The sequence below is a fragment of the Seriola dumerili genome, unplaced genomic scaffold (assembly GCF_002260705.1).
Source record: "Seriola dumerili isolate Sdu_G_001 unplaced genomic scaffold, Sdu_1.0 BDQW01000290.1, whole genome shotgun sequence".
Lineage (NCBI taxonomy): Eukaryota > Metazoa > Chordata > Actinopteri > Carangiformes > Carangidae > Seriola > Seriola dumerili.
This window is the reverse complement of record NW_019174545.1, coordinates 3,455,445-3,468,708: the sequence shown is the minus strand read 5'-3', so window position 1 is coordinate 3,468,708 and position 13,264 is coordinate 3,455,445. Positions and strand designations below refer to the sequence as shown.

General features: G+C 39.3%; 1 protein-coding gene across 2 annotated transcripts in view; it reads left to right on the top strand.

Moving 5' to 3' along the window:
* sema6a (semaphorin 6A) overlaps positions 1-4,631 on the top strand; it is a 58,076-nt gene extending 53,445 nt beyond the window's left edge. For both annotated transcript variants that reach the window (XM_022757693.1, XM_022757692.1), the window contains one exon: positions 2,382-4,631. In XM_022757693.1, the coding sequence (XP_022613414.1) occupies positions 2,382-3,541 (1,160 nt within the window). In that variant the 3' untranslated portion in view covers positions 3,542-4,631. The remainder of the gene's footprint in view (positions 1-2,381) is intronic.
* The last annotated feature ends 8,633 nt before the right edge of the window (positions 4,632-13,264 follow it).

Sequence of the window (13,264 nt, the reverse complement as noted above, 5' to 3'; positions counted from 1 at the left end):
GAGATGGAAAGCAGATGGTTTCATCAGACAGGCGAGCCATTTGGTCACACGAGCAGCATAACACTTGTCAAACCCTAATGCCTCTCTGCAGATAACACTCGTCACGTCTCTCACTATCTACACAGCCGGGCACGTCCCTGATGATAAGAAATGATTTTGGCCAGAAAAGAAGTTTTTAAACCTTTTGTTTAACACTTAATGAGGTATGGCTGAGCTGCATGTTGTCGGCACTCTATTAAAGAGGAAAGTGAAGTTTTGTTTTTACTGTGAATGAGGAACGATCAGAGCAAAAGTAACCATTCTTTTTTTTTTTTTTTTTTTTATCCTAGTTGAGCTTTAAAGTTGATGCGGTGACTGAGGTATTGCTCCGTGCTTTATTCCAGCTGGGAAAATGAGTTTTAAGTCGTGTTTTTGGACTAATGAAGTATGACTGCAGCTAGCGAGGATTATGGATGTTAGCTGAAGAGAGTCTGGATTTCGGTTCCATGAGAACAGATTACCATGCTGTTTCTTTGTCTGTGTTATGTCTCGCTTAGGAGACGGAGAAAGAAGATATCCTCAGAGTGCGTCCTCGGTGACACAGCCGAGCTCAAAAGCCTAAACACGATTACGAAGCCCCTTCAGGATTTTACAGAATTATTGCAACTAACGCTTCATTTTGTGGCATCTTCTTTTGGAAAATTACAGAGCAAATCGAAACACTTAAATTATAATTTGCAAGAAGAGTGTGAAGTGATTTGTGGAAACAGCAAAGTGTGAAAAGAGAAAATTGCATCGATCTGCTTGCTGAAAATTGTTTTGATTACTGTGTTGTGTTAAACTTTGATGTTCGCAGCTCATATCCTGTTTCAATTTCAAATATTTAATACAGTGCTGTGTTTAACTTTTCAAAATACATTTCTACTTTTTGTGGAAATCTACAAAACAACCAGAAATACAGACAAGGCAGTCATAAAAGGGTAGTAAAAAAAAATTACAGTTTCAAATGCAAATCAATAGAAATAAGTTTAAAGAGGTGGAGTCAAGACAATACAGTCATAGCCTCTTTTTTTGCCATTTTCTCCACTTTTATGTAAATTCCCAGTAACTGAAAATGTATTTGATTTCTGAAATCGCTATAGAAATCATATCACCCACACAGTGCTTATTTTAGACATTGATTCACTGCACTACATGTACACTGGCATAACGGATTATGAGAACTTAAAATCCATTCATACATATGAGGATCAGGTTATTGTTATCTTTAGTGATATCATCCAGACTGCCTGAAAGCTTTCATTTTTTTTTTTTTTTGCATTTTACATTTTTTTTTGTTTTTGACCTCCACAGGAACTTCTTCACGTCTTTCACGTGTAAATACTGTACAGTGAATAATATATTACCAGGATCGCAGCACGCACGTGTAACTGAGTCATGTTATCAAGACCAGCAGTGCACTGTGGGAGCTTTTTACGTGATAGAGCCCACCTGTCTAATCCTCTGTCTGTGGTAACTGATCTGTGTTGGCCACAGGTCATGTGTGAACGCATTATAAATCTCTCTGCTGTGGACTGGTGTGTTTAACCCGAGGAACAAAGTGTTGCATTAGATGTCTACATTCATCAACAGGCTGGAGGCTATCATCAGTGTTTATGTGTGTCTGTGTGGGAGGTGCATGTTTCCACAGTCATGTGTACGTGCGTGCAAATCATCGCAACCCCATTTCATTACGCACAACCTGCTGCTCCCACCCTCCCCACCGCGAGAATACTTCATAGCTGCTTTTATTGAATTATCTTTTATTTGGCCGTATTGCAGCGCGTCTTTGCCAGTCTTTGAAAGTGGCGCTTTCATAAGACACTGATGACACAGCTCATTGGATTTAGCGCCTAATCAGAGGCTTTTTAATGTATTCTCTGTGATTCATGAGATTGGATCCAAGCTTTATGAAAAGTCTCCCATTTGCATCGATGAGAAGAAAGGGTTTGGGTATTTCAGGCTCCTTTATCTGCTCTCATATCTTTTTTCATTTCAGCAGAGGGTTTTATCTGGGATTTAAAATGTGAATCATAATCACCCCTCCAAAACACATTTTCAGTCTAAGATTGGATTTTCGGGAAATACTGAATGTTGCTACTTCAAGCTACCATTTGTGCCCGTTCTGAATAGGTGTTCCTCATGATGGGATAAACCCGTCTTCATTTGCATGTTTTTCATGAAATTATTTAAACCCCTAATCTTTTTACCCACAAAATATTTTTAATTATTGTAATTCAATATCATTTTCTATTTTTTAGTTAGTCTAATAATAAGCAACTTTCCCCACAGCTCAGCAGCCGTATCATCTTTCCTTTTTTTCAGTCTGCCAGTCTGAATGTCATCTCACCGTTTCTCTGCAGGTGTGATCCGTGAGAGCTACCAGAAGGGTCGTGACCAGCTGGTTCCTGTGACCTTGTTGGCCATAGCTGTCATCCTAGCATTTGCCATGGGCGCCATCTTCTCTGGCATCATTGTCTACTGTGTCTGTGACCACCGGCGGCGAGACATGGACCTGACAGGCCGCAAGGAAAAGGACAGTCACCACCTCCACTCCCGCCGGGGATCCATGAACAGCGTGACTAAGCTGACGGGCCTGTTTGAGACACAGGCCAAAGATGGTCGCCCTGAGGCAATTCTCACCCCTTTGATGCACAATGGGAGAATGACACCAAATGGGAAGATGCTGATAAAAGCAGACCAGCACCACCTGGACCTCACTGCTCTGCCAACGCCTGAATCCACCCCCATGCAGCCACGTCGTAAGCCCAGCCGGGGAAGCCGTGAGTGGGAGAGGAACCAGAACCTCATCAACGCCTGCACCAAGGACATGCCACCTATGGGCTCCCCTGTTATCTCTACAGATCTGCCCCTGAGGGCATCACCGGGGCACATCCCCAGCGTGGTAGTCCTGCCTCTGCCACAGCATCAGCACCAGCTCCAGCCTCATCTGCAGCAACACCAGTCCTACCAGCATGAATATGTGGAGCAGCCGCACCATAGTGACCTGAGCATGGGCCACGTTGTCATGGACGACCAGGGGGCCACCCTGGAGTACAAGACAGTGAAGAGCCCATGTCACAACCTCACCATGGTGGATCCAGATGGGGTGCTGCCACCTCGTGTGCCCCAACGAGAGGCCTCCCTCACCATCCCTCCTGCTGTCCCACAGATGGGCAAACGCCTGGAGGTCCACTCGTCAGTCTACGGGCTCCGGAAAGGATCAGCATCCGCTGCGTCCGGATCCTCTGCCCTCAAGAAGCACAACACCAACTCATCTAACTCCTCCCATTTGGCAAGACATCACAGCTTCAACCGTGTGGAGACTCCACCGCCTGCACCTCAGAGGGTGGACTCGATACAAATGACAGCACAGGGCATATCTCTGTCACGGCAGCCTGGAATGAGCTCCTATGGTTCACTGCCTCGAACGGGCATCAAACATCTCAAGCCTGATGTCCCTCCCAAACCCTCTGTAGTCTCACTCTCAACAAAAGTCAAGTCCAGTGACTCCTGCACATAGTCAGCTTGTTAGCCAGTCAGTCCAATGTGAACAGACAGTAGTGAAAGGTTTTTCTGAAAGAGAGAAAAAAACAGGGAATACTGTACAACTTGCATCTCCTTTTAGTGTTTTTTGTTTTTGGTGTACAGTGGAAAATGCAACAGTTTTTTTTTAAAAAACACTTTCTTTTTATATAAATATGTAAATATTATACAAATGGTTGTCGTCATTTGTTGCCGTCATAGAGCTCACGCTCTGTCTGGCTCCCAGTTCCTTTGTAAGCCCACATGGGAACATGTGCTACTGAAACAGAAGAAGATGATGCTTGTCCTGAATATTTCATCCAACGGCATTCTGTAGCATCCAAGACGGTGGCTCTCTTGTTTGTGGTGTCTTTGGCCACCGGGACTTGACTTGATACTTTATCATGCTGGTAAAAGCACATAAGAAGACAGCCCGGGGAGTTTGGAGAGTAATCGTTGTACAGTACCTTGAGGACTGGGGAATCTGAGTGAGCAGGCACTCAGAGAGACTGAGCTCAGACTGAATGGACAGATGGCTGCCTGAGTTCTTTCGGAAACTGTGAAAAGCCTCTCAGTGTTACAGCAATCAAGTCCTGCCTGGGTTAGAGGGAAAGCCTGGGCCAGAAGAATCCTCTACTGTACTGGTTACTGAATAACACATGACTGTTAATACTAATAGCTCGTTGTATTTATTTTTATTAAGTGCTTTTGAAAAAAAAAAAAAAAGACTGACTTTCTAGGCTCGGAGAGAGAGAGAGGACAGAGAAGAGATCTTTTAATATTAATTAATCAAGTGTGAGAAAAAAAACTTATTTAAAGTCATTAAACTGGAGCCAGTACAACTTTCTTGATGACTGAAGGTCCACTAGGTCTTACTGAGTGCTCAGTGGGGCCTGCAGCTTGAGATATATGTGAAGAGGAGGAGATATTTATTTAAACTGTGCCAGACAGGGACTTTTACCTTCATGGACCAGACTTTCCATTGTTTTAGACCAATCATAAAAAAAGACTTCCTAAATCTCACCCTTTCACTCCTCCAATGAGCCCCCCCTCTCCCCCCCTCCCAATCAGCACTGTGGTTTTGTGTGAGTCGGTAACATTTGTCCTGATTGGTTGCTGGCTTACCAGTGCCATCAAAGCTCACTGTTGCATGTTGCAAATATAAGAAAAACCAGCTGCAGCAACAGTATGGGAATCTGCATACACACACACATACAAAAAGAAGCTGTAAGTGACGCTGCAAGCGAACGGAGCGTCGCCTCCGTCTTGGAACGTTATCGTCTTTTCTACCGGCGTCACACAGATGAGCAGGCGAAAAAAAAAAAAAAAAAATTATAAAAACATCTGTATTGCCTGCTTCTTTTTTCCACATGTAAATTTGTGCCTTACACCCTAAAGTAGTGACAATGTTTTCTTTCATAGCTGTTAACTTTGTCTCCTTGTAGTATTTTTTATTTTTCTTACATCATGATATTTCCCTGGTTTGATAAAAATGCAATTAAAGAATGTAGGTGTTATTGTTGTAATTCTGGTCCCTAGACATAACACACTTACCGTCCAGAGGGAAGAGAGGAAGCAGGAGTCTCTTTCCTCTTTTCACTCTCTCACACACATGACACACACACACACACACACTCATCTTTGTGGTTCATTTCTGATTGTGCCATTAATGCGCTTAAAGCAACCCTTTATGTTGTGCTGGCAGTGTTGATGAAGACGTTGTGAGTGTTTTTGATTTTCTATTTTATACAATTTAAAAGTCCTGGTATTTGTTTTTACTTTTTTTTCTGCTGTCTCTTTGTTTGGAGTGATGGTTAATTGACTGATTAACTGAACAATTAACATTTGTTACTTGAGAAGGCCAATGTACGTGTATCTTTCTGGTGCACTGCAATAATAATGCAACGACAACACCATAGCGAACGTACAGAATGGGATTACACGTAAGCACCCAGTGTACTAACACAGTTGTTGGCTTCTTCTTTGCATCATAACACTTCTTTGTTAGGCAGTTGCATAAACAGGCTGGTTCCTGTGAAGAAAGTTGACATTTTAAAACAGTGATATTAAAAAAATGTACCTTATTTAACCCCCTTTTTAAAAAAAAAAAAAGAGAAAACACAGTTTGAGGACGTTTAGAGATACGTTTTTATTTTGCTTCACTAACTCTCATTATCAGGGCCTTAAGAATGGCTGAGAGTTTGACTAATCTGACCTTTTTTTTCTTCTTTCATCTACTTTACTTAAGGATTTTTATTGACCCCCCCCAACACGTAAATCAACGGAGCACTCCCTTAGTGTTATATGTGTAGATAGGTAAAAGTTTTCTTAATATCAAGCAATTTTCTGTTTCTCAACGGAGGAAAGCCAACTATGTCTCAATCCACAGCTAGCGTGAGAAAGGATGTGTAGGATCTATGACCTGACTAACATATGTGTACATAGAAGTTCGCAGGGTTTGGTTGCAAATGACGGGGTCATGGGTAATGCATTAGGTCAAAGTGGGAGCCACAGGGAAGTTGCCCCTTCAGAAACATGGTCTGGGGTCAGCTGAGACAGTTATAGCAGTGATTAGTTAAGGCTATGATCAAAGTGCAAATGACCCATGATTAGTATGAAGGGTTGTGTTTACTTCATACTTCCAGATTACCACTGCAGTTTAGACTGGTAACTGGGCACTACAAGGCCCTATTTAAACCCTCCAGTGGATTCAGGTGTGCATGAGCCAGCAACTTTCCCAAGCCTACAATAATGCTGATCTACAACTTAATATTTCTTGTCTCTAGAAATGTTTGGTTGCATCAGCTTCTCGCCTTGGAGAACTGTCGCTTCTACACAGAGTGTGAACAAGAAAATCTGTCTGGGTCAGAAGGTTAAGTGTCCACATCCTGCGTAGAAGAGTAAATTTTGCTGTGGGTGAGTTTCAGATTCTGCAATATCAAGCATTTTGATGTTGGAGTAAAGTTTTAAAGACTGGATTGGGTTTGACTGTAAAGGCTGCTGTGGACAGTGAGGTTCTTTGGTGTGTGCCTTTTTGTCTTTCACCCTTGTTATAATACACTGCTATTAGATGCAAATCGACTCTCTTCTCAACCTTTTGAACTTTGTAAGCTTGTAAGATATTGTGACGTCACAAAGTTTTTTGCCCTACTCTCTCCACTTCCTTAACATCTGATTCACAGCTTAATGTATGTTGTAAAGAAAAAACTCTTTAATTTAATGCAAAATGTAATAAAAAAAAAAAAAGAAAATAAAATTCTTGTCATGAAGATTGTGATATGTCCTTGACTTTTTCCACTTGATTCTTTGCCTGGGGTGGTTATCTTTTTACTGGGAACATCTTTAGTTGTTGAATTTTTGTGCAACACTGTTTGGGGAAAACCAAGCCCAGGTTATGCACAGGATTTGAAGGTTCTTCCGATATAGACTCCTTTTTAAGGAAAATAATGTACTCTTGTGAGCTCAAGTATACTATTCTTCTTTGTTTGTAAAACCTTACGCCAACCCCTGGAGATCTGAGTAACCTTTCCTCAGAATAAGATCCTACTTCCTGATACAAATCACTTCTGAGTGGATGAAGTGATTTAAACTGAAGTGAAAATGATTTCTTTAACTTCATATCTAATATGTGAAAAAATACAAGGTTATGAACAAAGAGAAGAGGTCTGTACTGTATTTACTATTGATCCCTTTGGTTAAATGAGGCAAACAATTTGATGGAGGTTGGAGGCAGATTTCTGTCTGGCAGACTAGTACAGGACTGGAAATCGTCTTTTAAACTACTTTGTATAATTGTCCACAGAGGCATTAGTGTAGTGTAAATTTGAGGTAATGAATTTAATCGCATATAATCAATAAACTTTTCAAACATATTCTGAGGGAAATTGCAAGGCAGTGGAGAGATTCCAAGACATGGGTGATATTGTCTTCTCTTTTAGTTCCGTTTAAAAGGATTGCAGATGCATTTAGAAAAGCCTGCAGAAAATGAAATGATTTGTTACAAAGTAAAGTTTGAAGGAGTATAAGTGATTGAATATCTGTCTCAATGGCAGAAATGGCTAGATATAGGAAATACAGATGAACAGTTAACCAAATAACATACATAAAGTGGCTACAGTATAATCAAAAATTATTCCCACAGAGAAATATTACCCAAACCAGTTATATTGTGTTAGCTCCCTGTTTAGGTTCAGTCTCCCCGCTCTCATCAGCATAGTTCTCAGCAACAGTGAACTGTTCTCAGTATAAAAAGCTCTAAAAAAGACACTATACACTAACTGCTCAGCACCACACACCAGACAAAGTTGGCCACTGTCTGGTGAACAGAGCTTCATACCTTTTTAAACTTTGACAATGTTTTTAAGAGTCAAACATAATTCCCATTGTAATATGTAGCCTATGTGTTGTTGCCATAATGCCAAGATTGTCCTCTGTGGTGCTTTGAAGGTACAAATTCAACCCAGTGTCCTCATTGAGTTGAAAAATATTTTGAGAGCCTGGGTGTTTAATCTCAGTGACTCAGTCCTAAGGAGAACCCACAGTATCACTTAGCAGGACGGTTATTTGTATAAAGGTGTATTATGTTCTGTCCGTGACAATGAATCAAGCCATGGCACGTGCCTGCTTAGTTTGAAGGGAAAATGTAAACTGAGAAAGAGCACTTGAATAATTTGACAGAGGGGGGAATTAAACTCCCAAACACAAAGGACAATTACAGTTATAATTCACTGCTTGTTAATATAATCTCAAATCATCTTTTTCAACTCTGTATGAACTTAGTGTACAGACAGTATTACTTTAGTCATGAAAACAAATCTCATCACTTTCAGTGCATTAATGTTGACTAACACTGACCAGAACAGCTCCTGTTTCAAATCTGGGTCTCCAGTTTCATATGTTAGCACATTCTTGATATCATTTTGTCAGGAAATGTGGCTTTGGCAGGGAGTTCGACACTTGAGCCTTTGATCTTCAGGTGAGTCATAATTCACAAGCGTTGGTAGAAGTCAGACTGTGCCTCGAGATCAGATAACCAGGATGTGGTGCAGCTAATGAGGCCTGTCGCTGCCTTCACAATGCTGCATTGTGCAGTCACCATTCAGGCACCCGTGTGTTGTTGTGCTACTCAGAGATCAAGATGCAGATATTCACCACTAAGTCTTTCCCAACATGACAAGAGCACAATCATATCTAGTGGTTACTAGTGTGAGCGATGTTATCACAGAGTTAGTCAGAGTGTGGCTCGATGACCTCAAAGGTTGGAATCTAAGGGGTCAAAACAGGTGAATCATATGACTCTGTGTGTTGGTGTGTGTGGAGAGAGAGGTGGGGTGTATGATTTGACATTGAGATAAAGACAAGTCAAAGTCGGGACAGATATCAGGTTATATCTTTGAAAGACACAAGTAATCCAGTGCATGCAACTTAATCTGTGTCATAATGTAATATACTGTAAACCACAATCCTAATGTAAGCGAGTGGTTTTATTAGTTCAGCACACTTCAGTTAGTGAATAGACCTTATGTGTGTCACTTGTCTTTAAGTTGGTTATCGTGTATATAATACATAGAGTGTTTACAGGTTCTCTTAATGTTATGAAATCAGTTCAGTTGAATACAGATGCTTTTAGAAGCAAGTGCACAATGTGGTGTGAGATGTGTTTGGAGTGCACAACAAGCTTGATGTGTGGATAGTCATGTTTCTGTCACTGTTTGCTGCTTTTATTCATTTAAGGTTCCATTCATGGCAAATTCATGGAAAACATATAGTTTCTGTTGGACAAACTTTCTGTTCATGGCTTGTGTTGCTTTAGCCTGCACTGTTTAGATGGTGAGTGGGACAAGAGTTAATCACATTATATTATATATATTTTATGTCATGTCACTTCATGTCATGTCACATCATGTCATGCCATGCCATGCCATAAATTTTACTAGTTAACCTCCAATATCCAGTGTTGTCGCTGTATACTTTTTGTTAATGCAGGTACATTCATTAAAATTAGGAACATATTTCAGTGGCACTAAACAATTCAGCAGTAACACAAAACACATTCTCCAGAAGATCCATTAAATTTAGTCCATACATCTCAAAAATTAGTATAATAACCTTCATTATGGTCAGATTTATAGCAGGGCTCTTGTATTAAACTGCATTAGCTTTAGCTAGATGTCCCTAATAAACTGGAAACTGAGTGTGCATAATTCAATAACTGAGAGAAACGAGGAGGAGAAATCTTTCGATGAAGGATTTCTTGATGTTAACAATCCCTGCCGCTGTGTTACTGCAGATTCCAGTAAAGAGACAGCTGTGGCATTGCAATGGTTTTGTGGCTTCATACACTAAATACCTTAATGCATCTAGTGAAGTAAATATGTATTGCTCTTTGATTAGAAGTCACTGTGGAAATAGTGCGTGCTGCAGATCTTACCAAAGTGTAAATCACTAGCAGTCACTGCATTCGCTCATGACTTGACATTATGACCTGTCGATCCAAGAGCTTAGTGGCTGTTTTCCTTGCCAGCGACAGCTACAGAGGGCAGTCTGCCAGACTTCCAATGATCCCGGCAACAAACCAGCCACCCAGTGGTCGGCCAGCAGACCGGCTAACCAGTCAGCTAGCCAGTCAGCAAGCCAGCCATTAAACCCTTCAGCCGGCCTTTAAGTTAACCATCTAGACATTCATGCTGCCATCCAGGCTCCTGAGCCCCACCTTTCTTGCACAACTCTAATCCACCCTACATGATCGTGGCCTGGCAGTGCTCATTTCGACTGCCCTGCAATCTGTGGTCACAACAAGCTTAGCCGTGTGCTAATCCTCGCCGTCCCATCCAGCTATCATTATCCCCACACTGATACTTTCTGCATCCGCTCCTGGCACACATCCTTGTTTTTTTTATTTTATTTATTTTTTATTATTATTATTATTTCATGTGTTTTTTCTGTCAGAAAGTGAAATGGTTGCTGCAGGTAGAGCACAAAAGAAAGAGACACAAAGGCTCAAAAAGATAGACAGATAAACAAACGGAAGAGATAATTATCTGCCAAATTAAAAAAAAAAAGCCTGCATAGATAGTCAAAATACAGACAGGGAAGTAGACACACATACACACACACACACACACACGCACACACGCACGCACACACACACACACACACACACACACACACACACACACACACACACACACACACACACACACACACNACACACACACACACACACACACACAGTGGTGCTCACACGCATACATAACACACTTCAGAATAATGTGTCCCCTGTGAATCAATACGGCTATCTATGAGTAACTAATAGGGTCTATAGGCCCCTTAATGACCATTCACTATGTTGGTTGGTTTGTCGTTAGTGTGTCATAGAATAAGTTCATGTGAGCTTCATAGCAGAGTCTCTGTGTCTGTTTTACAATTGTGTGTGTGTGTGTGTGTGTGTGTGTGGGTGTGTGTGAGTGTGTGGGTGTGTTAGTCTGTCTGTTGTTACGTCAGTGCAGTGTCATAACTACCACTGAAGACACTAATACTCTAATATCCTCTGTCATTTTTCTGGGAGGAGTTTGCAATCATTAAACCATTAAAAATTTACACTTGGTGGATATTTCATGATGATGGTTCCACTGTCTTTAGACTGTAAAAATTTGATTACTTTCAGGCCAATAAATAAATGAAAGGTTCAGTATATCTCTACCAGTTTATTCCTGGCAGTTTGGCAAAGACCACATTTAGAGCTACATTTAGTGAATTTGAAAATATGATGTCAAATAATCTAACATAATATTAGAGTTTAGATTAAAAGGTTATGCAAAAAATATAAAGGATAATTAAAAATGATTGTTTTTGATGAAGAGTAAGTGGTGAAACTGATCATTTACTTAAGTTACTAAACTACTTTTGCCCTACTATACTATGACTTTTTTTTTTGTTTTACCATACTATGACTTCTTTTTTGCCTTAATATATTATGACTTTTTTACCATACTATACTATGATGTATTTATGTCTTACTATACTGTTTTTTTTTTGCCTTACAAGACTATGACTTTTTATGCCTTATTGTATTATGACGTTTTTTATGACTTTTTATGCCAGACTATACAATGTCGTTTTTATGCCTTATTATATTATGACAGTTTTGTGACTTTTTATGCTTACTATATTATGTCGTTTTTATGCCATACCATACTATGAGGTTTTTAAAACTTTTCATGTCTTACTATACTATGGCGTTTTTATGACTGTTTTGCCGCACTATATGATGATGTTTTTTGATTTTTTTTGGCATTTTTATGCCTAATTATATTATTTCATCTCATGCCTTTCCATATTATGATGTTTTTATGACATTTTATGCCTTAAAATACTATGATGTATTTTTGACATTTTATGCCTTACTATACAATCTCGTTTGATGCCTGACCATACTATGACGTTTTTATGACTTTTTATGCCTTAATATGGTATGATATATTTTTGACATTTCATGCCATACTATACTTTGATGTTTTTTGGCATTTTTCTGCCATGCTATACTAAGATAATTTTTGGCATTTTTATGCCTAATTATATTGTTCCGTCTCATACCTTGCCATCTATGATGTTTTTATGACATTTGATGCCTTTATATACTATGATGTATTTTTGACATTTCATGCCATACTATACTTTGAAGTTTTTTGGCATTTTTATGCCTAATTATATAATTTCGTCTCATGCCTTGCGAGGCTATGACGTTTATATGACCTTTTATGCCTTAATATACTATGATGTATTTTTGACATTTCATGCCATACTATACTTTGAAGTTTTTTGGCATTTTTATGCCTAATTATATAATTTCGTCTCATGCCTTGCGAGGCTATGACGTTTATATGACCTTTTATGCCTTAATATACTATGATGTATTTTTGACATTTCATGCCATACTATACTTTGAAGTTTTTTGGCATTTTTATGCCTAATTATATAATTTCGTCTCATGCCTTGCGAGGCTATGACGTTTATATGACCTTTTATGCCTTAATATACTATGATGTATTTTTGACATTTCATGCCATACTATACTTTGAAGTTTTTTGGCATTTTTATGCCTAATTATATAATTTCGTCTCATGCCTTGCGAGGCTATGACGTTTATATGACCTTTTATGCCTTAATATACTATGATGTATTTTTGACATTTCATGCCATACTATACTTTGAAGTTTTTTGGCATTTTTATGCCTAATTATATAATTTCGTCTCATGCCTTGCGAGGCTATGACGTTTATATGACCTTTTATGCCTTAATATACTATGATGTATTTTTGACATTTCATGCCATACTATACTTTGATGTTTTTTGGCATTTTTCTGCCATACTATACTTTGAAGTTTTTTGGCATTTTTATGCCTAATTATATTGTTTCGTCTCATACCTTGCCATACTATGATGTTTTTATGACATTTGATGCCTTTATATACTATGATGTATTTTTGACATTTTATGCCATACTATACTGTGACGTTTTTTGGCATGTTTCTGCCATACTATACTAAGATCTTTTTTGGCATTTTTATGCCTTACTATACCATCTCGTTTGATGCCTGACCATACTATGACGTTTTTTGGCATTTTTCTGCCATACTATACTTAGAGGTTTTTTAGTATTTTTATGCCTAATTATATAATTTCGTCTCATGCCTTGCCAGGCTATAATGTTTTTATGAC